The sequence below is a fragment of the Micromys minutus genome (genome assembly GCF_963924665.1).
Source record: "Micromys minutus genome assembly, chromosome: 21".
Taxonomy (NCBI): Eukaryota; Metazoa; Chordata; class Mammalia; order Rodentia; family Muridae; genus Micromys; species Micromys minutus.
In genome coordinates this window covers 11,862,441-11,889,780 of record NC_137956.1, presented here as the reverse complement: position 1 = coordinate 11,889,780, position 27,340 = coordinate 11,862,441, and the positions used below count along the sequence as shown (strand labels likewise).

General features: G+C 42.7%; 1 protein-coding gene across 1 annotated transcript; it reads right to left on the bottom strand.

Moving 5' to 3' along the window:
* Nucleotides 1–414: 414 nt before the first annotated feature.
* MTO1 (mitochondrial tRNA translation optimization 1) lies at nucleotides 415–25,349 on the bottom strand. The gene is made up of 12 exons (XM_080934007.1): nucleotides 25,074–25,349; nucleotides 23,698–23,897; nucleotides 23,498–23,615; nucleotides 18,153–18,442; nucleotides 14,866–14,978; nucleotides 14,588–14,778; nucleotides 14,158–14,288; nucleotides 11,654–11,858; nucleotides 11,148–11,319; nucleotides 8,566–8,684; nucleotides 3,339–3,499; nucleotides 415–821 (listed from the first exon to the last, which is right to left on the bottom strand). The coding sequence occupies exons 1-12, from the start codon at nucleotides 25,285–25,287 to the stop codon at nucleotides 705–707; spliced, it is 2,031 nt and encodes a 676-aa protein (XP_080790133.1). The 5' UTR covers nucleotides 25,288–25,349; the 3' UTR covers nucleotides 415–704.
* Between the last annotated feature and the right edge of the window lie 1,991 nt (nucleotides 25,350–27,340).

Here is a 27,340-nt window from a genome sequence, read left to right as displayed (position 1 = left end):
AGAGTTTGGGAGAAATACAGGGTAGGCATAATGTAAATTCCTGAAGCTGCCACCAAGAGAGAGCTGGAGAAGAAAAAGAAAGAATAAAGCCAGCAGGCAGGAATGGAGGCTTCAGAGAATGAGTGGGAAAGCATGCCTGTGTTTCCCTAAGTTCAGGTCTCACTGTACAGCCAGGTTAATACTGAACTGGTCCTCCTGCTTCAGTCTCCTAAGTGATGGGGGATTTTAAGTCTGTTCCACCACACTGGCTCAGGTTTAGTTTGTTTAACTAAGATGAATGCTATATGACCCATAGAAATATGAGCCCAGAGAGAATTACACACTGTTTTTCACTATTTTGCCCAGACACATAAAAATAGCACAACTGTAACCTTAGTCTGTCTTTACAAGGACAAATGTAAAATCACCCAATGACAGTATTTCCACAGGTGCCATTTTTATTTCCTATTCATATTCTCTAAGGCAGTGAGCGGTTCCCCCACAAGGATCGAATATCAGATATTTACATTATGATTCATAGCAGTACCAAAGAATGAAGTAGCAATGAAATAATTTTGTGGTTGGGGCTCCCCACAACACGAGGAACTGTATTAAAGGGTAGCAGTGCTATGAAGGTGGAGAGCCATTGCTCTAAGCCCTTATTCTAAGTCCTCTGTGAAATGAAAGTTAGAATTCTGTCTGCAGGTTTCTTTGCATCACAAGTACTAATTGGCCTGGCGTTCCATCCCTGCTGTCTGTCTTTGCTGAGCGTTCCTCACGAATCGCAGCAGATTGATGATGGCAGCTGGTGTCACTCCAGGAATGCGACTAGCAGCCCCAATCTAGGAATCAGAATGACAAAAGATCCAAAATGAGCCACGTCAAATCAGAGGCCCTCTCCCCCAACCTCTTTATAAGACAGGCCGCAAACTAGGTAAGATTCTGAGTAGCAGTCAGACCACACTGACCAGGTTACTTTTGAACTCTTGGGCTATTTCATTCTCCCAAGTAAGCAGCTAGGACTACAGGCAGATGCCATCACTGTCAGCTAAAAAAAACTATCCGAGGGCTGGAGAGATGGCTCTGTATTTAAGAGTACTTAAGAACTTCTCTTGCAGAAGATGCAGATTCAGTTCCCAGCACCCACATGGCAACCCATAGCATCTGTAACTCCAGTTCCGGGGATTCAATGCCCTCTTTTTCTGTTTCCATAAGCACTGGGCATGTACATGCTGCCGACAAATACATGAAAGTACACCACTCATACCCATAAAAATCTGAATGTCATTAAAAATAAGTTTGTAAAAAGAATAAGGGAAATAAGACATGATCTATATCATCAGCTCAGAAGTTTTCAAATGATGTGTGCAAGACCATATTGTTGTTTTTGTATGTTGGTTTCTCTGTGAAGTCCTGGCTGTTCTGGAACTCGTTCTACAGACCAGGCTGGCCTCAAAGAGGTCCACCTGTCTCCTTAACTGTATGGAAGCACTGGGGTTAAAGGCATGTGTTCCCACTGTTTGGGTAGATCATAAGAAAAGTGGATATGCATGTAATCACGGCACTTATGAGGCATCATACAAGCTGGAAGCTAGCTTGGTCACAGAGGGAAACCATGTCTCAACAAACAAAGCCACTTCCAGGTCTTGGCACACACCTGTAACCCCAGTACAGGGAAGACTGAGGCAGAAAGATCTCAAGGCCAGCCTGGGCTACAAAGACTCTTATCTCCTTCTTCCCCTGCCCATAATGTTACAATCTTCTTTCCATTAAAGAAATCTGTGGGAGAGCTGAAGAGATGGCTCAACGATCAAGAGCACTTGTTGCTGTTTCAGAGGACAGCATCCAGCATCCAGGGTGGCTGGCTCACAACCATAACTCCAGTTCCAGGGGATCTGAATCTGATACCCTCTTCTGACCTCACAGGCACCAGGCACAAATGTGGAACAAGGAAAACACTCATACATACAAAACAAAAAATCTTTCCCTCCCTCATTTCCTTGTTTTCTTGAAAGTATGTGGTAGAGATGGCAATTAACACAAATTCACAACTGTCAACAAATGGAAACTTCATGACTTAGACATCTGTATCAACAACCCTCCCTTCAAAGAACAAGGATCTTTGAGGAGAGGATGGAAGAAGCTAAGGGAGGATAACTTAAAGAATACAGTGTTTCAAACCCAACTCACAAGTCTGGCTCAACTTCAAGCCAGACAAAGTCCCATCCAGGAGTGGGTGAGGGGTTACAAAGTCCCACCTCTAGATTGTAATTTAATAATTATTGGGGGGAGATACAATTGAATGTTTACACTAAACTGCTTTGCCTCAGTGGTTGCACAATGGGAGGGACTAGGTAACAAGGAAAAGAATGTTTTGAAGCACATACACAGTTAAGACTAAATCACAGGGTGGGAGAATTCTAGCTCTCCTCTCTTAGAAGCTTACAAAATCCTGAGGGATCCACGGAATGATTTGAAACCATTAAAATGTATTCTAGTTCAACCTAAAATGATAATGTCATGTTAAATATTAATGATATGTCATATGTATGTACACACACACACTCGTGTGCAGTAATGCCATGGTTGGGATTAGAGAATAATTGCAATCAAACTAAATATTTTTATGTATTTTTTTACTTATTTAGTTATTGCTTGTGTGTGCATGCATGCCATAGTGTGTATGTGAGAAGGTAACTTGAGAGGAAACCCATTTTGTAATCATCATCATCCTCATTTTATTATTTATAGAGAGAGGTGTTTTGCCCTCATGTAAGTCTGTGTACCATGTGTGTGCCTGATGCTCATCAAGGGCAGAAGAGGGATTTGGGTCCCTTGGAACTAGACTAGTAGATGGTTTGAAGCCATTGTGTGGTAGGAATTGAGCCCAGATTCTCTGGAAGAGCAGCCAGTGCTCTTAAGCACCAAGCCATCTCTTCAGCAAATCCTTCAACAACACCACAAATACACACACACACACTTTTTGTGGCAAATCAATTCTTAATTTCCAGTTATTTCAACTAAGCTTAGCTTTCTCATCTCTTATAGAGACAGATCAACATTTGTCCTATGCAAAAAAAATAAGAAGCTAAATTTCTCTCTTTTTTAAAGAATATTTTAGATTTATTTTATGCATATGAGGGCTCTGCCCACATGTCTGTACGTTCACATGCACATGTAGTGCACTCAGAGGTCAGGAGGGGAAATCAAGTTCCCCGAAACTGGAATACGGATGGTTGTAAGGCCCCAGGCCCTCTGCAAGAGCAGCCAGTGCTCTAACCTGTGTCAGCTCTTACTCAGAATTAAAGCCCTTTTTGGCTTTGCTTAGCACTTGCTTTTCCCACTGTTTGTTTGCTTACCGTCTGTGGGCGACTCAAGTGTAGCTTCTCTCGAACTTCCTGGGACAATGACACATCCTTGATTGTTAGATAATCTAGATCTTGTGGAAGTTGCAAAGCTTCATCTTGTTGAACTTCCTTTATTTCTTGTAGCTGATACAACAATACTGACTCATAAGTGGCTGATGAATAAAATTAGAATTATATTATGATTACTCTATATTATATTAGTTACACTAATAGCCTATAATTGTATAACCCTTTACTATTTACAAATAGCTTTTGCATATATCATTTTACTCAACACAACACCTTGAGACAGGTGAGGTAGATAGTCTGTTTTCTTGTTTTGAAACAGAATGTCATATAGCCCAGGCTAGCCTCAAACATGCCACATAGTGAGGATGACCCTGAACATCCTCACTTTCTGAGAAAAAGGAAACTGAAGATTATCATGCAGATGAATTACTATACAGCCAAGGATGACCTTAAACAGCAGCCTGCACTGCAAAGTGGTAACACTTCATGGGTCTGCCACCATGCCCAGCTGACGCTGACTTTCTTGTCCGTGCAAATCTTATTTATAACATTATATGTTAAGACCCAAAGGTGGGCTGTTTCTCCAAGAAAATGTTTCTCTGTTATTTGTATGTGAAGCTGTGTGTGCATGTGTGTATTTTAGGTGGTCCCACAAACTGATCCCACAGCCTATACAAGACAGACAGGTAGCTCTACTACTCAGCTATCCCCTCCATGCCCCTCTGGCAGCCATACCCTGCTCCCAAAGCAGTGATTTTTAGAAATGGGCTTTCTTAGTTGGTAAACATGACTTATGCAATTTAGATGCCCAGGTCATTCAGGGTATCATGAGCAAAGAAGACACACTTTACCATTACTGCTACTGTTAAAATAAATCCCAGCCCCTTTTATATATTTAGGCATTGTCTTACTGAGTTGGACAAGTAGACATTTTATACTTCTGCTTCAGCTTCCCAAGCAGGGACAAGTCTGTGAAAACAGGCCCAGCAACACCTCCCTTAAAATAAGAGTTGAGGGCTGGAGAGAAGACTCAGGGCTTAAGAGTCCACAGTACTCTTTCAGAGGAACTGAGTCCAGTTCCTAGCACCCATGTCAGATGGCTCACAACCACCGTTAACTCCAGTCCCATGGAGTCCAATTCCCTTGTCTCAGTTGCTCAGGCACCTACTTACACTCACATCCTGCACCACTGCCTCCAACATAATTAAAAAGTACAAAACAAAACAAAAACCCATTAAAAAAAATCTAAATTGAGACAGTCCTTCATCTTGTTCAACAAAGGATAAGTCCTTTATCCCCTCCCCTTTTTCTTTGAGACAGGGGGATCTCTGTGTTATGGAACTCTCTGTAGACCAGGCTGGCTTCAAACTCAGAGATCCCCCTGCACCTGCCTCCCGAGGGCTAGGATTAAAGGTGTGGATCATGACACCTTTACCTATTACCCATCCCATCGAGTACTACACGCAGTTTGGGTAGGTTCTTGCTCACTGTGCTAACTAAAGGCTCAAGGCTATCCTATAAATAACAAGTTCCAGATCAGCCTGGACTATATCAGACCCATTTCAAAAAAAGAGGGTAGAATAAGCACAAGGATTCGGTGTTCAGGAACTGAGTCTAGAGAGGAAGGAGAGAACTGACTCCTGCAGGTTGTCCTTTGACCTCCAAACACCAGCCATGAGATGAGCACACACTTTAGGCCTCGAAGTGGCTTGAATGACAATGGCTCCCATAGGCTCATATATTTGAATACTTGGCTTTCAGTGAGTGACACTCTTTGGAGAAGATTAGGAGGTGTGGCATGACTGCTGCCTGGGGATCAAGATGTAAAGTTCTCAGTTCATGCTCCAGCACTGTGCTTGTCTGCTTCCTGCCGGGATGAAACTGTTTCTTTTTAAAGAGTGGCGGTGGTCACGGTGTAGTTTCCCCACGGTAGAACAATAAGACTGGTCACAATGTTAATACTATCCTGAACAAGGCAACAAATTGTAATGCAAAGTTTTTTAAAGACAGGGTCTTACTAAGTAATCCTCAAAGTCCTGGAACTCAGTATGTAGACCAGGGTGGCCTCGTACTCATAGAGTTACCTGTCTATGCCTCCCATAGATTGGGATTAAAGGCATATGCCATCACACCTGGCTAAATGCAAAGACTTTGTTTTCTTTAAAACTAAGTCTCAGGCTGGTGAGATGGCTCAGTGGTTAAGAGCACTGACTGCTTTTCCAGAAGTCCCCAGTTCAATTTCCAGGAACCACATGGTGGCTCACAACCATCTGTAATGAAATTCAATGCTCTCTTCTGGTGTGTCTGAAGACAGCTACAGTGTACTCATATACATAAAATAAGTAAATAAACAAATCTTTAAAACTGAGTTTCACATAGTTCAGCCTCCCAAGTGCTAGAATTGCATGGAAATGCTTCACCATACCTGTCACAATCTTATGATTCATAAACAGACCTCAGGGTATAATGGGATTTGCTGGTTAATACTGACTACTGATTTGACAAGAGTTAAAGGCACTGTGGAAATGTGAGTATGTCTGTCAGGATGTTTCTGAAATGGCTTAAGTGAAGAAGGAAGAGGCACCATCCTCAGGTCAGGTTCAGACTTTACAAAAGGAGAAAGGTCCTCCTGCTGTGGACGGACCGACAATAACTGCCTCATTTTCAGCAGACTCAGTAAGACCTTAAGCCATGAGGCAGAACCCACTCATCCCAATGACCAGTGCTCTGGGTGGTTCTCTAGCCTCTGCATTTATAAACCCAAACTTCACTGCCAGGCACTTTGTCACAATAACTATGTTACTAACAGGGCAGCCGAGACCTTGGGTATGGATGGCCAAAGGGCATATTTCATCTCTCAAATATACATTGCAAAATAAGAAAGATAAAGGTAACATTGAGCTCTGCCCTCAAGAGACTTGTCTAGGGGCTGCCTGGCATGTAGCTCAGTTGGCAGAAGACTTATCTGGCATGTGCTCAGGCCTAAATCCTGTGAGTCTATATCCTATCAAGCTGATAATCGATCTTACTCATCACACTGCAGCGTAGCACACAGCCAGCTGTGGTGGCAATCCTGCAGTCCCAGCACTTTAGAAGGGTTAAAAGGTTAGAGGTCAGCCTCAGCTGCTTTGGAGTTTGGGGTTGGCCTAAGCTATACCAGCTGTCTTCAAAAAAAAAAAAAAAAAAAAAAAAACCACCACCACCACACACACACACACACACACAAATCTCACCTAAACCACTGGAGAGTGGCAGTTCGAGGCCACCCTGGTCTACAGAGAAAGTTCCAGGACATCCAGAGCTGCACAGGAAAACCCTGTCTCAGAACCCCAAAGGGAAAAAAGTGAGCACGTGCTGCTCTTGTGTTTCACCCAGGTCAGGCAGGATCAGATGAATGCCTTCCTCTGCCTCCGTGAGCACCTGCATACATGTGTATACACAGGCAGACACAGGCACATCAACGTACAAAATAAAATAAATTTGTCAGGTTGGGGAGATTCAAGTAGCAACTTGGAAATCACCCATATATATTGTACTTTAACCCCATGTGGTTTCTTTTAAATCTTCAAGTGGCTGCTAGAATCTGTATAAGCACTAGCCCTTTTCCCATTCATTTCCTTTATATCCCAATCACAACCCCACCCCCATCCCCCAAGTATTAGCCTTTAAAGAGCAAAGAACAGTTTACTCCATGGCTGAATTATTTTCTATTAACAGGTTAATGATAAATGCTTTTGGACTATGCTAGTCTAAAACCTAATATTTATTGAACAATGTAAAGTTGCACACCAAGTTTAAATATGTCATCTAAGCAGCTGTTTCCAGTGCTATACCCTAATATCTAAAGTATTCAATAGAGAAACCATGATGGTGAAATAAGTCTGAATCCTTCCTATATGTTGTCATTCGAAATACTGGGTGACTTGAGGTTTAAGATTTCACACGTTATTTTGAATCACATACTGCATGTGTGTGTGTGTGTGTGTGTGTGTGTGTGTGTGTGTGAGAGAGAGAGAGAGAGAGAGAGAGAGAGAGAGAGAGAGAGAGAGAAAGAAGGCTGCTGTCTATATTCAGATGAGGACAAGCACAAGATAAGAGCCTGTGATTGGCCAGTAGAAAAAGAAGGTGGGCATAGGGTTAGAGATGGGACAGATAAGGACAGAGAGGTCAGAAAGACAGAGAAGATGGAGGAAGAAGGGGATAAACATGATCAGTGTGTTTGAATAGCTACAGGTAGCCATGAATATCTTAGAAGAAATAGAACAGGAAAATTTGCCCAATCTAGGTGGGCAGTTTGTATCAATATCAATTGGATGAGTTTACTGTGTGGACATTTTGTGGGTTGAGAATTTAGTGATATAAATCTGACTGATAAATTACAAGCCTTTATAGAGTTTTGATTTCACTGGGTTATGGGGATTTGTGGCAGCTAGTCAGGGAGTGGAGGGATGGGAAGATAGTGAGTGGTTCGGAGGCAGGAGAACTGCAAGGAACAGGGAAAACAACGGCTTGCAGCTCCCACTGGGGGAGAGAAAACAGCGTTACTAGAGTGTAGCAGGCGTTACTGTGATTGGTATATTTAATATTACACAAAACATGTGATTGTGCATACACCTGTAGGAGCTTGTGAAGGCCAGGGGACTTGGATGCCCTAGAGCTGCAGTTACAGGTGGTTGTGAAGCACCTGATGTGCTTGTTGGGAATTGAACCCTGATCCTCTGTAGAGCAGCACATGCTTTTAGCCACTAAACCATTTTCCAGTTCCATCTGGGTTATTTTTTAAGATTCATTTTTTAGTATTGGGTCATTTGGGAAAATGTTTTTAGAATTTCTGGTAGGTTTTTCTTTGTTGCTACCTTTCTATAAAATTACACAGGGAATGGCAATAATCACTCTATACACAGCCAAAGCACAGTTAGCTGCTATCTCTGTGGAACTGAAAGGGAACACCAACGCTGGACGGAGTGCACCATTTTCATTACTCTGGCTGCTCCCCAAGGAGGAGTCTTTTTTTCTGCATAAATAGAATAGTGTTCCCCACTGGTCCCATAATCATCCTGTTCTGCACACTCCTGGAGGACAAACCTATGTCCATGTAGAGCCTGTACTATCCTCAGGCACCACTGCTTTGCTGAGCAAACATACTGCTCGCTCAGTCTGCACCTATGGAAAAGGGAGTAACACTACCTAAGGAAAACAACGCTCCTACCTTCGATTTTCAGTCTTCTGGCAAGCTCTCTACATGCAGTATACTTCTTCAAGGGCTCGGGAACAACACTGGCTAGTGACTCCATGTCCACTTCTTCATACTTAAGCACATCCAGAGCACTGCAATGTAAAACGTTTTATCAACGTAAAAAGTTTTATCAACGTAAGGATCCATGTCTTGTAAACCAAACTCAGAACAAAATTCCTTAGAATAGGGACTCTCAAGTGTTTTTTCAGTATAGTGAGCAAATGTAGCATCTGGCCAGGTGTGGTGGCACACACTTTTAGTCCTGGCACTCAAGAGGCAGAGGTGAAAGGATCTCTGTGAATTCAAGGCCAGCCTGATCTGTATAGCCAGCCAGGGCTATAAAGAGAGAACTTTTCTCAAAATAAAATAATAAATAAAACGTGGAACATCGGAGTGAAGAGATGGCTCAATGATTATGAGCACTGACTGCTCTTCCAGAGGTCCTGAGTTCAATTCCAGCAACCACATGGTGGCTCACAACCATCTGTAATGAGATCTGATGCCCTCTTCTGGTGTGTCTGAAGACAGCTACAGTGTACTTATATATAATAAATAAATAAATCTTAAAAAAAATTAGAACATCTGCAAAGAAGATTATCCAAGAATAAATAATTGATTCTCTCTGGGTCTGCTAATAACGCATGCCTGGTTAAATGAAACTCTGGCTCAAAATCCTCCATCCACAAGAACTCACTAGGGTGAGCACTTAACTTCCTGATAACAGAGTGCCGACTGTGACTCCTCATCACAACTCTGGTGCTGTTGAGGCTTTCTGAGGCTTTGCCCTCCACTGTCCTCTAGAGTCCTACAAGGAGACATCCTTTTGTGTGTTAGGGTTCAGACACGCCTTGTGTCCCTCAAAGGCCTATGCTCTGGAAGTTCGGCCTCCACTGTCATACTGCTGAGGCTCTCAGGCTTTAAGACAAAGGACCGGGTCTGTTTTTCAAAGGTCATGCTATGGCTAAAAGTGCTCACAGTGCGCTCTGGTCAGCAGAACAAGCTCAACACTGGCTTCCTATATTTCTATATGTTCTCCAAAGAGCAGCACACTCTTAACTAGAGATCGCTCTCTAGTCCCGTATGGGTTATTTCAAAGCTTAAATGTGCTTCTGCTGCTGTGAAGTCACTGCCATAACACCCCCAGCAGAGGTCAGAGAGAGGAAGCTGCTAGCATTGCAAGTTTCGGCCTCTCAATTGGTAGCCAGATAAATACTCTTTTAAAAAAATAAAATATGCAGGCTTGGGTATCTTATAATAACATAAAACTGATTAATAGAGCCAGTAAACAAAAATATTGACTGCAATAGTGAAAATGTTGGTGTCCCAAAATTTATATGTTGGGTCCTAAAAACCCAAGTCCTATTATTAAGAGGCAAGGGCAGACATAGGCTTAGTGCTCTTTAAAAAGAGGGGCTTCTCGGAGCCTGTTCGTCCCTTCTGCCACTAAAGGATGTAGGCAGACGACCAAGAGCATAAAGTAATTGTCAGCCATGGAGCAAGTTTGGGACACCACAAACCGAAAATGAAACTAACTGGCACACAACAAAAAACTAAAACCACCACAATATCTGTAAGAGCCATCTCAGAGGACAGGTCCCAGAAAAGGTAGACTGTCAGTGCCACCATGATATGCACAATGTCCCTCTGCAGTCCAGTGCAGTCCAGAGGATTGCTGATTTGTACTCTGTGGGCTCCCTCTCCTACCTAAATTACACTGTCTGTTTTCCAAATGGGGATTAAAAAAAATCAATGCTTAAATACACACATTTTATATTACTCATGGTCCCTGAACTCTATGCTCTAGCACGTGGAGCTGGGGCAGGATGACTGGGGAACAGGCTCATCTTAAGCGATTTCAGTTATGGAGGAAACATAAGGCTGGCTTAGACTACATTAAGTATGTGTGCCTGCATATGAGCACGTGTGCGCACACACACACACACACACACACACACACACACACACACCACCCTTGTTCTTGGAACAAAAGTGTTTTCTAAGAATGTCCTTTCAACTCAGAGGCCACATAAAACTAAACCAAGGGAAACAAAATCTCAAATGTAGCATGATCCTTCAAAAAATTAAGGATTGAGTTGGAGAGAGATGATGTAGGGGTTAAGGACACTGGCTGCTATTCCTGAGGACCCAGGTTTGCTTCCGCACCCACAGGCAGCTCATAACCATCTGTAACTTTAGTTCCATGGCATCTGACATCTTGATTTTCTTTTAAAATTTATTTTTCAAGACAGGGTCTTACAGAGCTCACTTTAGACCACACTTTGTTATATGCTATAGCAGAGATAGACCTGAACTTCTGATTCCTATCCCTACCTCCTAACTGCCAAGATTAATGTCATACATGGCTCATGTGTGTGTGTGTGTGTGTGTGTGTGTGTGTGTTTGTGTGTGTGTGAAGAATTATACTAAACACTGATGAAAAGCTTAAGAGCAAGCTGTATTCATTTAAAATGTATAGGTAGGGGCCTATATACGATGTCTCTATGATATCTCATTTTTCTGTAAAGACTAAGAAAAGTCTACATTGAAAATCATACCTGACAGGAAGGCTTCTATTAATACTTATAGGAGCTTGTGGAATTAACTTTTTCCACTTGGAGCTTGAAAACTTAATGGATTTCAGCACAGAAATACCTTCTTCTAAAGATGACTTCATCCACAAAGCTCTCTCATATCGCTGTGGGGACACACAGCCAGCATCCTTATGGGCTAGGAAATGAAGAGGGAGAAAGAAGTTTTAAAGAGCAGCAGAGTCCAGGGCAGGCAGCACACACCTGTAACCTCTGCTCAGAGGGAGGAAGACTGCACGCAGTGAATTCAAGGCTGGCCAGGCTACACATGGAGTAACCAGTTCACCAATTCCCACCAACACCTACTTCCCAAGGCTGGTTGTAGTAGTCACCTATTATTTGATAGGCGTGGTAAGAACAGGAATTCAAAATCATCTTAGGCTATACTGTAAGAGATCCTGCCTCAAAATAACTATAAAACTCAGTAAAATACAAAACAGTGAAATACATTACAAGACTCAATTAAAAGTTACCTCGGAATGTGAGCCGGGTGTCAGCATTATCTGGGCGCAGTGACAAACGGAACTCTACTCTGCTAGTGAACATTCGGTATGGTTCACTGGTGCCCAGGGTAGTGAGGTCATCAATCAAGACTCCTATGTAGCCTTCTGTGCGACTCACAACAAAGGGTGGTTTTCGACGCACTCTTAGACTGGCATTGATTCCAGCAATCACGCCCTAGAAGAGCACTGAAATGTGTAAGAGGCCATTATGAACTAGAAATAGCTATTCTACTGAGAGCACGCTATCTAGGAAAATCCCACACAGGGAGGAAGAGCTGGGCAGTGGTGGTGCAAGCCTTTAGTCCCAGAGTTCAGGAGGCAGACTCTCTGAATTCCAAATTAGCCTGGTCTACAAAGTGAATCCAGGACAGCCAGGGCTACATAGGAAAATCCTGTCTTATTCATAAAGAATGTAAGAGAGGTAAATGTGATTCCCCACTCAGAAACAGACTGTGTTAGCATGCTATGATTCATTCCTCTGTGGACTGGGGTTGAGGGGTGTTGGTTTTTGCAAACTCACTTGTGAGAATTCTCTAGCTGTTCTGTACAAAAAACAAATGATATAATTTATCATTGTACAGTGGAGTCCCCAGAGGCTCATATATTTGAATGCTTAGTCATCAGAGTGGAACTACTTGAGAAGGATTAAGAGGTGTAGCCTTGTTGTATTAGTTGTATCACTGGGGGTTTTGAAGTTTCAAAAGCCCAAGGCAGGCCCAGTCTCTGTCTCTTCCTGCTGCCTATAAATCCATATATAGAACTCTGAGCTCCTTCTCCATCACCATGGTTTGCCACCATGACAATGGACTAAGCCTCTGAAACTACAAGGAAGCTCCAATTAAATGCTTTCTTTTGTTAGAGCTGCTGTGGTCATGGTATCTCATAGCAATGGAACAGTGACTAACTAAGACAGTGGTAAAGATTATGAGCGGTTAGAGTGATTTCATAAGATGCCTGCCTCAAAAGCATAAGGATCTAAATTCAGTCCCTAACACCCTCATGAGAAGCTGAGCACAGCGGTATAAGCCTATAATCTCAGCACTGAGGAGGCAGACACAGGTCACTGAAACTCACTGGTTAGTCAGTTTAGCCTAACTGGTAAGCTTCAATGAGAGATTCTGTCTTAAAATATAAGGTAGAAGGGTTGGAGAGGTAGTTCAAGAAGTTAAGTATGAGGACCGCTCTTGCAGAGGACTCAAGTTTGGTTTGCTGCCCTCACACTGGGCATCTCACAGTCACCTATAACTTCGCTCTAGGGAACCCCTCTTCTGGCACCTCTTCAAGTGCTCTTACCCCACACATAACTAAAAAAACAAGAAGGCAGCTAGAGAACCGGTTCTACAGTGGGAAAGAGTATTGGCCTCTTCTGATTTGGTCCCCAGCATGCATATGGTGCAGAATCATCTGTATTTCTAGTTCCAGGGGATCTAAAGCCATGTTCTGCCTCCACAGGCACCAGGCACACATGTGGTACACAAACATGCAGACATAACATCCATACACATAAAATAATATAAAATAACATAGTGAGGAACACTTGAGAAAAGCATCTATCTAATGCTGATCTCTGACTTCAACATGCACAAAGCACACACACAACACAGGATAGTATTAACAGTGCAATTTCAGATATCTTCAAAGACTCTGTGATTCTTACACTTTAGAAGTAATCCCATATTTTCACAACATGCTAGCACATCTAGGAACTCAGAAACTAGCTATAAATTCTTTCAAAATCATCTCCTACAAGCTGGGCAACATGGCGCACATGCCTACACACTAGGAAGGTGAAGCAGAGAGATCAACAGTTTGAGCTGGGAGTGGTGGTACATGCTTTTGATTTTAGCAGTAGGAAGGTAAAGGTGGGACTGAGTTTTCAAAGTCAGCCTTGCTATATAGAAAGTTTGAGGCCAATCTGGGGTACATGAGTCCCCACTGAAACAAACAAAATAAAAGATGAGTCTGGGCTACACAGCAAAACAAAACAAGTATATACAACAACTATCTCCACTCAACCTGAAGTACTGTTGTATCTAAGATCTGTATAATGAACACAACAGACAATAAGAAATGAACACTATAGTCTGCAGAGGTGGCTCAGAGGTTAAGGGCACCGACTGTTCTTCCAGAGGCCCCGAGTTCAATTTCTAGCAACCATGTGGCTTACAACCATCTGTAATGGGATCTGATGCCCTCTTCTGGTGTGTCTGAAGACAGCTACCATAAACTCACATACATTAAATAAGTAAATCTTTAAAAAAATGAACACTAATAAAATGGCCTTTCTGTTTATAGTACCATCTGAATAAACTCTTACCTGGAACTGGGTGGATACGATGGTTTATGCCTCTAATAAGGAGGCAGAGGCAGGTAGATTGCTGAGATTTTCAAGTGGGCCTAGTTTACACGGGTGAGTTTCATAGCTAAGATTACACAGAGAGACCCAGTCTTAAGCAAAACAAAACAAATCTCACCTGAGCTGCAGCTTCCTCATAGCCTGTGGTTCCATTTATCTGTCCAGCAAAGAACAGCCGCTGAACCAAATGTGTCTCGAGGGAAGGACTTATCTGACGGGGATCTAAATAATCATACTGAACACCATAGCCTGACGAAGAACAAGAGCACAACGTAAGGCAACATTTCTGCACTTGGCTCAAGGAGAAAATTCAAAGCACATCAGACTACATAAGATGTATAGATGCTGGGCTGCATCTATTTTATTTATTTTGACATAGGGTCTCGCTACGTACACACACTGCCTCAAACTTGCAGAGACCTTCCCAAGTGCTAGGATTACAGATGTATGTCCCCCATGTCCAGCTTGGACTGCTTTGTGGAGCAACAGTAGAAGTAGCTAAGACCACCTCACTGCTTACACTGAAGAGCATCTGGGGCCCTCTTTACCTGGATGAACCATTTTGGCTTTCTCCAAGCCTCTGATGCATGTTATCATTTTCTCCTGCAACTCCGCTGGTAGTGTAGCAGACAACCCTTGCGGGTAGATGAGATCAGAATCCATTCCTTCAGGCTCCAGCCAAACCTGATGTAGTCGGTTTGGAAAACGTAAAACCTTTGATTCAATAGAGGGACAGTATCTAGAATAGGATATTTAAAGTAAATCTGATGACAGAAAAGGTTTCCCTTATTCCTTAAAGTGATTAAGCATTCACTTCTGTCCTTACCGGGGCCCTCTTGTAGTTTCCTTAACATGGCTATTCAGGTGAAGGTTCTCAAGGACAATCTCATCCACTCTGGGGTTGGTGTGAGTCAAGTAACAAGGCAGTTGATCTTCCGGCTAGAAGACAGCAAGCAGATATATCGCAGACTTCACCTGCTTGTCTGTTTGCGACAAGGCAGCCTAACTGGCCTTGATCTCTCTGGAGAGAAGCTATCCTTAACTCTGGTTCTGTTGCCCTCACTGCTGTGATGGCATGTGACATTATCTTGCTCCTTTACTTACTGATTTGCTTCTTATTCAAATAAATCCTACAATAAGTTTCTAAATCCAATGAACAGTTTCTGGGGAAAGGGTACAGGCAATAATCAGACAAATATAGAATATGGGAAGTTCTGGAGGGAAATGACTTAACCTCTTTTATACATAAATACTGGGGACAGGAGCAACAGACTTAAAACAGCCTCTAGTGCAATGTGCATACTTCTCTCTTGGGCATTTTTAAAAGTTTAAAATAAAACTACTGCAAGAAACACATCCAAGGGATGATGTCGTAGGACAATCTGAGTTTCAGAGCAAAGGAGGTAACTCCCACCAGTTGTCCACCACTAGCATGTGATCTTCACATGCTAGTCATAGGACACAAGAGAGATAGTGAGAGAGAGAAACAAGAGGGTAGGGGAGAAAACACACACAAAAATAGAAATAAGTATGTTTGAGGAAAGTAGGGAAAATCCAGGCGTCAGAAGACATCATGATGTGATGTTTAGCCAGGTCGTGGTGTCCTACCCTAGCTGAAATATACTACTTCTTAACATTTTTAAGCCAATAGCTTGAGCCATCCATTAAGAAGTCATAGAACCAACTGTATGGTGGTAGCCCACGCCTTAATCCCAACACTTAGGAGACAGAGGTAGATGGATCTTTGAGTTCGAGACCAGCCTGGTCTAGAGTTCCAGTACAGCCAGTGCTACACAGAGAAACCCTCCCTTGAAAAACACCAAAAAAAAAAAAAAAAAAATTTTTTTGACGATTTAGTAGGGCATAATGCTTCATGTCAATAATCCCAGCACTTGGGAAGATGAGACAGGAAGCCTTTCTAAAGCTACGTAGCGAGAAAACCCCAATACTAAATGAAGTTTGGTTGTGATAATCCTGTGAGCTTTTCTTTGTTAAAAACATGTAAAATCTATAAATGTTTCAAAAATCATTAAAAAGGAATGAAACTGAGTCAGCAAAATGACTCAGTAGCCAGGAGATGGCAGTGTATGACTTTAATCCCAGCACTCTGGGGACAGAGGCAGGCAGATCTGAGTTCAAAACCAACCTGGTCTACAGAGTAAGTTCTAGGTCAGGGCTACACAGTAGGACCCCCCCCCCCATCAACCAACCAACCAACCAACCAACAACCAACCAACCAACAACCAGTCCATCAATGACTCTGAGGATAAGGGTACTTGTCACTGAGTCTAAACACCTGGGTTTGATATCGGGAACCTACCTGCTAGAAGGAAAGAAGTGATTCCCTCAAACTGACCTCTGACCTCACCTGAGTGTCACAGGACAGAGCACCCACATAAGCAAGGAAATAAATGTTTTGAAGGGTGTAAAACAGCCAGGTACAGTGGTATATACCTTTAATCCCATACTAGAGCAGACACAGGTGAATCTTCAAGAACTCAAGGTCACCCTGAGTTTGAGGCCAGTCAGGAATATATAGTGAGAATCTATCTAAAAACTAACATTATAAAACTAAGAAGAATGAAGCAAGCCAGACACAGTGGCTCACACCCATAAGCTCAGCACTTGGAAGGGTCACCCATTCCAGAAAGTCTTGGTTCAGCTACATTGCTGAGACCCTATCTTAAAAAAAGGGTGGAGGTGGGGGGAGGGTTGAAGAGACAACTCAGCAGGAAAAAGCATGTTCTACAGCTTTTGCAGAGGGCTCGGTTCTCAGCATAGATATCAGCTGGCTCACAACCACATGTAATGCCAGCTCCAGGAATATGTGATGCCTCTAGCAAAGTTGTTGTCTGACTTCCACAAGCATGCACCACATACAAACACACACAGAAATAAACTTATGCATACATGTAAACACAAATGCAAATACAGACATAGATTGGGGTGGGGATGACTTTGGGGTGATACGGGGGAATCAGCAGACTCTGGCTAGGGACTACCCACTAGATAATAGCACTGGATCAGTATGACTGTCCTCACATTTCAACACTGCGCTGCATTTGTATTAAGGTCATCTGTGTTTAGTTGAGGTTCAGATTGAATTATGTAGAGAGAAGGCTCATAGTCTCTGCAACTTACTATCAAATGTTCCATAAAGAGAAATGGGCATTTTACTGACTAGGCAATACATACGTACTTATATACACACTTTATAAGGAGGTGGCAAAATACTCACAATGTGTAACTTTCAAACATACATTCAGGAGAAACTGATATACATAAAATAGAAATAAAATCTTAAAAATTTTAGTTAGAATTTTGTTATAATAATCTCACAGTTTTTTATTACATTTTTGTACAAGGGCTTATATGTGTATATGTCTGCATACATACATGCTACAGCATGTATGTAGAAGCCAGAGAACAACTCTTGGGAGCTCAACCATTTGGGTCCCAGGGACTGAATCCAGGTCGGCAGGCTTGGCAGCACATGCTGCCTGCTGAGTTACATAGCACCCCACCCCAAGTCTGTTTTTCTACTTCATAGATCTGAAATAGTTTCAAAAAGGTTTGTATGTGGTAGTTTAAATGAATAATGGCCTCTATAGGCTCCTATATTTGAGCACTTGGCCCCTAGTTGGTGGAACTGTTTGAGAAGAATTAGGGAACATGGCCTTGTTGGAGGAGGTGTGTCACTGAGGATAAGCTTAGAGACATTCACCCCCCAGGCTTGTTAGATCAAGATTTAAGCTCTAACCTATCATTCCAGTGTTATACCTGCTGCCATGTGCCCTACCACAACAGTCATGGACTCACCCTCCGGACCTATAAGCTCCCAATAAGCTCTTCTGTAAGTTGCCTTGGTCATAGTGTCTTATCTTAGCAATAGAAAAGTAACTAAGGCACTAGACAAAATAAGTTATAAAAGCAATGAAATTTAAGAACATATAGGAAAAGACCCAACCGCTCAATTAGCTAACAGATAAATAAATCAGAACAAAGCAAAAATGTAAAAGAACAGCAAAAAGAGAGGAGAAAGAGACAGCTAGATATGTCCGGCTGTAATAAGCTAGCATCAGCTATCAAACCAGGTTTTTCTAACTGTCTTACCTTGATCCACACGCTGTCACTGAGAAAGCTGAACGGTATGGACGGATTATCTGGTATGTGCTTATTTAGAATGTTGAAATCAATGGAGTCTTTGGCGAGTCGGGGTGGAGTCCCAGTCTTCAGTCTTCCTACCATAAACCCTAACTTCTCCAGAGTCTGAGCCAACCCTATAGAGGGCTGATCCCCCAAACGTCCTGCAGGATGCATCTCCAATCCAATTATGATCATGCCTCTCAGAAATGTCCCAGTAGTCAGAATTACACTCTCTGCATAAATTGTACTTCCATCTGCTAAATGATCAAAAAAATAGAAAACAGTGAAATCTTTTTCTCATTGTTTCAAAAGGCTTTGTATGTGGTAGTTTAAATGAATAATTAACAAACTATTCTACAGAACAAAATAGAATGTAAGTACTTTATATCGGAATTCCAGAGCCAGGCAGTGCAACCCTTTAGTCCCAGTTCTTAGGAGGTAGAGGCAGGTGAATATCTGTTGAGTTTGAGGCCAGCCTGGTCTACAGAGTGAGTTCTACAACAGCCATGGCTATACAGAGAAACCCTGTCTCAACAAACAAAACAACAACAAAAAAAACAAAAACCAAAAACCAAACCAAAACAACAACAAAAAGCCCCAACCCCAACCTCCCCATCCCTGCAAAAAAAATAAATAAATAATAATAATTACAGAAAAAGTTCCTGTCTCTAGAAATTTGAAAATTTTTGTTAATTTTTAAAAACCTTAAAGCATGAACAAATTTACTTTTCATCAGTAAGTATTTATGTATACATGTTTCTCTCTCTCTCTCTCTCTCTCTCTCTCTCTCTCTCTCTCTCTCTCTCTCTCTCTCTCTCTCTCTCTCTGAGATGGGATCTCTCTATGTAGAGCTCTGGCTATTCTGGAACTCAAAGATCCACTAGCCTTTGCTTCCTGAGCACTGAGATTAAAGGTTTACACCCCCCCTGCCCAGCAATAAAATAAATACTCAATATAAATTGTTTATTAAAATACTAACAAAAACTACATATTTATGATGAATATTATAGTGTTATAGGTCTACCTTGCATAAGGAGTCCCAGAATCCTACTTAGAAAAATCTCAGGTACATTATATTCTTAACTATAGTTACCAGTCTACACATTACATCTCTAAAAGCATCCAACTTATAACAGAAAGCTTGTGCCTTTAGATCAGCATCTCCTTACTTAAGACCCAAGACAAAGAATTTTAAATGAACAAGAAGCTTATGTAGGCCACAGTGCTTGGTGTCTGTGATCTCAGCATTGGAAAGATGGAGACAGAGCAGCCAGGCTGGCTGAAACAGTAAGTTCCAGCATCAGTGAGACACTGCTTCCAGAACTAAGCAACTGCAGAGCTTGGAGAGATGGCTCACTAGACAAAAAAGGAACTTGCAAGGAGGCCTAGTGACTTGAGCTTGGTCCTTGGAACCCAGGAGGTAGGAGTGAAATGCCTCCTACATGCTGTTCTCTGACTTTTGTGAGTATGCCACACATGCCCCCAGTAGTGTAAAAATAAACAAGTATGATGTTGAACATACACATGCCCTACAAGCAAACTCCATCTCTAGTCCCTACACAAGTCTCCAACTCATATCCTCAAAGAACATTCCTAAGGGGTGCCTCGGTCTCTGGAGGGCCATGGGAGGATCATGGGAGCTAGGCATGTTTCTTGTGTTCCTTGGCATCCTGGACTCCTCACAAACAATTGCTGTGTTTGTGTATGTCTGCTGAGGTTTGATATTGAGCAGTGCTTTTCAAAGCCATTTCAGACTTAGCTGATTTGAGTAGTTAGTGCCAGGCTCTGGGTGTGATGGCAGAACGCAGACAGCATAGATTCACTCTGTAGTGTCTTCACACAGTTTCTCATTAGGTGACTTGTGTTCCAGTGAATTCCCCAGACAAGTGTACACAGAAGTACACTTTCCTAGGAGCCAGTGTCTAAAGTTCAGGCCCAAATGTCTAAAGTGTCTAGACTTTTTTTCATTGGTAATGAGACTGGATAAGTGGTATTTAAGTGGTTGTACCCTACTTTTGGAAGATTGATTTACCAAGGAGTAATCAATGAGAAATGAGGCTCAGTTGGTTTTGCTGAAGAATGTTTCAAAAAAGTGACAAAGATGCCTTTCATCTTGACAAGTGAGCAGGTGGAGAAGCATGCTCTGAATGGTGAACACTTCGAGTCACGGAAGCCACTCTTGGAGAGACTATCTCCTAGCTACAACCTTTTAAAGAGCAGAGTGAGACAGGTTTGTTTTCAGTGGCCTGGATCTTAAGCTACAACCTAAGATCTATTTCTATTAAGCTGCTTCTCCACTGAAAAACTTTCCCGGCTCTATGACAAGCTTTGCCATTTTAAGTTGTTGCTTTGAGAGACCTGAAGCACAGCCCCTGCCTACTGCGCAATGTTCTTTGTCTGGGAAACTTCCCACCCAGCACAGAAGCTGGAGTGCTGGGGCCTCTAGCCTTACTAGAGATTCTGTACAGGATCTTAGGATACGCTATGAAGGAAAGTCAGAACCACATGCTCTGGTTTTGTTTGTTTGTTTTTAAAATTCAATTGTTTGGATCCACTAAGACCTTCATTTTAGTATGATCCTTACCTCCTAACTGGCCTGGCATCAGTGGGCTCTGATAACCAAATCAGCTGGCAGTTGAAGCAGTGCCCTTTTTCTATTTAGAGTCAGTTTTCCCCATGAACTCTGACCAGATGGCTCATCCTCTGTGCTTGGGATTCTTGGAGATTTTTATTTTCTTTGTTGATGACTTTGTGGCCTTTAATAAATGTGGGTATGATTATGAAACATTCCACTATTGGGATAAGAATAGTGAAATTTGCCATTTCAAGATGATGAAAGGACATGCTGGCTCTATCTTCAGGAGGAGAGGCTAAAACTAAAACCTTCTGGATTTTGAATTAATGGGATACCCTACAGAAAAATGATCTGCCATAAACCAAACAGTGAAGGGGAAGAAAAGAAGAATTTCAATTGACAGAATTTAAATAAAATATGGTTTTTCAAACAAATAAAGAGAAGTTTCTTTTTTTCTTTCTTCTTTAAAGATTTATTTATTTTATGTATATGAGTACATTATAGCTGTCTTCAGACACATCAGAAGAGGGAATTAGATCCCATTACAGATGGTTGTGAGCAACTATGTGGTGGCTGGGAACTGAACTCAGGACCTCTAACCACTGAGCCATCTTTCCAACCCAAGAAGTTTCTTTTGGATTGCAGAATCTAAACAATATTTATATGTATAATTCAACTATTATTTAGTTTAAATGGGCTTATTGGGAAAAGTTATCATTTTTACTACTTTCTACAGAGAAAATATTTTCCAGTTTATCAATTAACTCTGGACTTTGGAATTACAACCTATTTTTATGTTCCAGCTGTCTATACAGTTGTTGCTTTGAGATTGTACATAAAATGTTTTTACATTAAAATGAATTACTGTATAAAGCACTGCATTATGCCATAACAAAGATACTGTTTAAAAAGAAAATAAACAAGTGTGGAAGACAACTAATTCTGATCTCTAGCCACTACACACATTGCACATACCTAAATATGCACAAACACTCTAGATGGCTATATGTGAATCTCAAGACTCTAAGAAGGGTGGCAGGGGGGGCTGGAGAGACTGCTCAGTGGTTAAGAGCGCTGACTGCTCTTCCAGAGGTCCTGAGTTCAAACCCCAAACAACCACATGGTGGCTCCCAACCATCCAACACACCTTTCTGATATGTGTCTGAAGATAGGTGCAGTGTACTCATATAAACAAAAATAAATCTTAAAAAGAAGAAGAAGAGGAAGAGGAGGGGCAGGAGGGGGAGGGGAAACATGATGCATCATCACCAATTCGGATGTTCCTAAAAAGTCCCTAGACATGCTGCACTTGGTGAAGTTCATTCAAAAATTAACTGATTTTAGACTTTCAGCTAAACATGACATGATTTCTTCTCCTTTCTGAAATTGTCAGAAACTTAAAGAAATTTTAAAAATGTATAAAACAGGCCATATGTGATGTATGCCTTTAATCCCAGCACTTGGGAATTAGAAGCAGGTAGATTTGTGTAAATCCGAGGCCAGCCTTGATTACACAGAAAGACCTGACTCAAAAAAAAAAAAAAAAGTTTAATATTAATATATTTCTGAATGATAGCTAGTAGCTGGAAGAATGTCGGAAGGAAGAGAAGAAACTAGTAAGACCGAACTAGCTTCTCCTTGCAAAGGGTCAGAGATTAAAGAACCAGAAAGACTGAGGCTGAGAAACTGTGCTGGTTAATTTTATGTCAACCTAACTCCGACAAGAATATTCTGGGAGACAGGAACCCCACCTGGGAAAACCCCTCCATAAGATTGGGCTGTAGGCAACCCTATAGAACATTAGTTATTAATGTGGGAGGGCCCAGCCTATTGTGGGTGGGGCCATGTATGGGCTGGTGTCCTGGGTTCCACAAGAAAGCAAGTAGAACAAACCAGTAAACAGCACTGTTCTATGGTCTCTGCATCGGCTCTGCCTCCAGGTTCTTGCCCAGTTTGAGTTTCTATTTTGGCTTCTCTTAGTGGACTAAGCCAAATCAACCCCTTCCTCCACAGCTGGCCTCCAGTCATGGTGTTTCATCTCAGCAACAGTAACCTTAAGTAAGACAGGAAAGTAGGGGTGGGTGATGCAGTTTAGTTGATAGAGGGTTTGTTTAATATGTAAGCTCTGGGTCCAATCCCTAGTTCTAATTAATCAGACATGATGGCACATGCCTATAATCCCAGCATTTAGGAGGTAGAGAGGCTGGTGAATCTGAAGCTTAAAGTCGTTTCTGGTTATACAGTGAGTTTGAGGCCAGCCCAGGATATATGGGAGGGAAATATATTTAAAATGTGTGTTGGGGTGGGGATCGTGGTGGGGACGGCTCAGTGGATAAAAGTGCTCACTGCTGATGACCTGAATCCCAACCCCTCCCTCATACCAAGTGTTGACAGCAGGGAAAGGTCTCTTGAAAGTTACCTTCTAATCTCCACACACATGTACTTCACAAAGAAAATGGGCAAATATAGAAACAAATTTATGACAGAAGAAGCTGGATAAAAGACACAAACTGCTCTGGAGTCTCACACTAAAATAGTATTAATGAACCTAGAATTTGACTTGAGATTCATGATGGTCAAAATGAAGAGACATAGTATTATTTACATAATTTCCTTATTCAGGCATGGAAAACCAGACGTTCCTGGAATAGCAAAAATATCTGCACACTCTTCTCTAAAGTAAGTTTCTCACAGAGTTTTTGATACGCTGGTATTGGCATTATTCACCAGTACATACCCAAGACAACACCTCTGACCCTGGACTTCCCAGCGTATCCAGGCTCTGGTTCTGCAAGAACTAGATCTTCCACAGCTCCCTCCTGAACAGTGAGCAGGGGTGTACTCAGGATTTCTTTCTGTCAAGAGAGAATGCCAATTGAAAAAGCAGTTGGAGAAGCCCAGTCCCCTCTGGGCTCACCTGGGCTCACCTGGGCTCACCTGCATGTTCTGTTTATAAAGTTTCCGATCAATCTGCGCCCTCAGTCCCCACACAGCAGGGCCCTTGCGCCGGTTTAAGACTTTGTAATGTATACCAGACTGGTCACAGATCCGAGAACACAGACCATCCAAGGCATCTACTTCTCTCATCAAATGCCCCTTGCCGATGCCACCAAAGGAAGGGTTACAGGACATCTGACCTAAAGAGAATGGGCACCACAGTGGTAAGTCAAGAAGTATCTTGTACAAATTATTTAAAGATTTATTTTATGTATGTGCGTACACTGTCCTTCTCTTCAGACCCACCAGAAGAGGGCATGAGATCCCATTACAGGTGGTTGTGAGCCATGAAGTGGTTGCTGGGAATTTAATTCAGGACCTCTGGAAGAGCAGTCATCTTTCCAGCCCAGTGCATATTATTTAATAAAGAGTGTCCGTAAAGGTAATCAGACTTACCAGACTCATTTACAGAAACAAAAGATCACATTCTCCTCCAACTTCAGAGGAGAAATTAGCAGAAAATGAGTGACCCATGCTGTTCTCTTCATTCCTACGGACTCAACCTTCTAAGTCAACGTTACCTTTCTTCCTTGAAGCCAAGGAATACTTGATACTGTACCAAATTCCTTAATCACTTTGGTCAGTCATAATGGGGTACACCTTTAATCCCAGTACTCAGGAGGCTGAGGCAGATGGACTACTGTGACCTCTAAGCCAGCTTGATCTACATAGAAAACTCCAGACCAGCCAAGAACTGAGACACCCCTTTCCCCGATCTCAAAAATTCATCAATAATAATAACTGCCCTAATCATTTCGTTTCAAATCAGAATTGTTTTCATTAAACTCGTTTAGGAGAATTAGTAGGCTTCTGAAATGTTTTTAGACATAGCCTGCAGCGTTGGTAGAACATAGGTTTTGCGCTACTGTGTATATATCTAAAAGAACTTAAATCTGTGTGAAGTGACAAGTGTACTCCTATGTTTAATGAAGCATTACTCGCCAGAGCAAAGTGATCATTGGGTGATCAACCTAATGTTCATCGAGTGATGAATGGATAAAGAAAACGAGGTATCATCAGGTCTTAGCACGAAACACACAATGGAAATACAGAACGTGACAAGCAGCGCCCTTTCTCACAGGCTTGACCAGCTCTCGGCGAACGCACCAGCACCAGGTCGGTCGCTTAATCAGACGGGTGCGAAAAAGTTAATTCACGCTTTCTCTGAGGTGCGAATACGGGGGAAGTCCAACCCAGCGACCTTCCCAGCGGCGTGTTTTTCAGTCTTCCGCTCTCTCATCGCGGGCACCCACCACTCCCGTCCACCGCCACCCTGCCCACGCTCGGTCGGACGCCGAGGCCACGGGGCTCCTCACCGATCGTGTCCACGCGGTGTGTGAGGAGCAGAGTTCGCGACCCACAGCGAGCGGCGGCGGCGGCCGCCTCGGTCCCCGCGTGCCCTCCTCCGATAACTACCACGTCGAAGTGCGGGCCGCAGGGCGCCGCGCTGTCGCTGCGGAGGCGACGCAAAGGCAGACGTCTGCCGAGGGACGCTGCGGCCCAGCGGCCACAGTCTCGGAGAAGGAACATGTCGAGGGGAACTAGAGACGCCCCGAACAGTTAGGCAAGAGGAAGCCGGCTGGGCACCGCCATCTTGGCTGCGTCAGAGCGTAGCGCGCCTGCGTCCAGCGACGCATCTGATTGGTGGTTTAGAGCTATGAGACGCCAGGGCCACGGCGTGGTGCGCGCAGGCTCGGTGTGATTTCTTTGCGCTGTCTGGGGATTCTATTTTGGAGGTTGAGGTTAGGCTTTTCAGGTGGGCTAGTCTTTATCGCCAGGTTTACACCTGCGAACAATAAATTTAGTACGCCTTAGAATCTTCTGAGAGGTTCGTCGACTAAGGCAATCCAAGTTCTAATCATCACGTTGAAGAATATCTGGGTCTACATATGAGTATCATGTCTCCAAATCAAAACCCCATTATTTATATAAAGCTTAAGCGTTTTTTTAGACATTTAATTTATGTGTATGATTGTTTTGCCTGTGTGTGTGTGTGTGTGTGTGTGTGTGTATGCGCACACATGTGCGTGCACGCAAGCCAAGAACTAGCCTGTTACCTACAAAGATCAGAAGAGGGCATCGGATTTTCTGGAACTATCTGGATGCTGAGAGCCAAACACAATTTCTCTGCAAAGAGCAATAGCTCTTGGTTACTGAGCCATCTCACCAGTTCCTATTTATACACAATTTAGACATTATATATACACAAGACATGGAGAATTAGGGAACATGTAACTCCCATCAAATGCTCTATCCCTGCTTTACATGAATGCCGACCTTTTATTGCTAGTAACTAATTTTATATGCACGTACAGTTTCCTGTGAAGTGAACCAAGTTTACAGGTTCAGTCTGAGGAAGATTTATAAATTGCCAGGCCCACCCCTACCTCAGGCTATATACAAGCAGGGACCATTGCTAGGAGGAAGACTTCAGGACTATCAGATGTGCAAATCCTTCAGGGAGCTCCAGGAATACATCTTTTGTGAATTGTTATCCATACTGGCCAGGGCTTTTCTGTGATGCCGCTGTCTTTGAGTCATCCACATTCCTGTAAATACCTCCAATAAATGCACCGTTTCACTAAATTAGACTCAAGTGGAATCACTTTCTTTGGCTTGTTCTTGGTGCCCTCGGGTAAATATGCATGTGTTCACATTTCCACAGGAGGGGAAAACCACACAGCACCGGAATGCTATTGGTTTGCATATAGAGTATGTGATTATGTCATCATTCACTTTACTCCTCTCCACTTAACTCATTTAAATGTTGTAATTGCATGTATTCATTTTCATGTGCATATGTGTATGGGCTTACTCATACTACAGCACACGCATGGAGATTACAGGATAACCTGAGGGAGTCAGGTCTCCTCATCCTGTGGGCTCAGGGAACTGAACCCACCTCACCAGATATGGCAGCAGATACTTTTACCTGCCAACCATCTGGACAGTCCCCTTAACAAAATATTTGTTTAGCCGGGCTCAGCAGTGCACAACTCAGGCAGAGCTCTGAGTTTGAGGTCAGCATGGACTACACAGTGAGTTTCTGGACAGTCAGGGTTATATAGAGAGATCTTGTCTCAGACAAAAAGTAAAAGCAAGCCCCCGACAAACATCTTTTTAAAAAAATGTCCTCCACACTGTATCCAGGATTGGTTTGTTTGTTGTTGTAGGCATTTTGATTTAGATGAGAGAGACAGACAGACAGACAGACACACAGAGGAAGCTGAGCAGGAGTCTGTATGCCTTGGTGAACAGGTGGGAAACAAGATGACAACTTTTGGGGAGCCCGTGAACTCCTTCTACCTTGTTTTGAAGCAGGGCCTCTCTTGTCATTTCTCTAGATGTTCTGTGTACTTCAGGACAGCTGACTAGAGAACTTAAGGCCGATTCTCCAGTCTCTGCCTCCCATCTTGCAGTCAGAGGGCTAAGATTTAGAGGTATGTACCATGAAAGCCAGCCTTCTGTGTGGGTTCTAAGGATCAAAAACAGGTGTCAGGAGTGCATAGTCATCTCAAGGAACCATCTTCCCAGCATCTATTGGGTTTTTGAGATATCTTACTTTGCAGCCCAGAGTGAACTG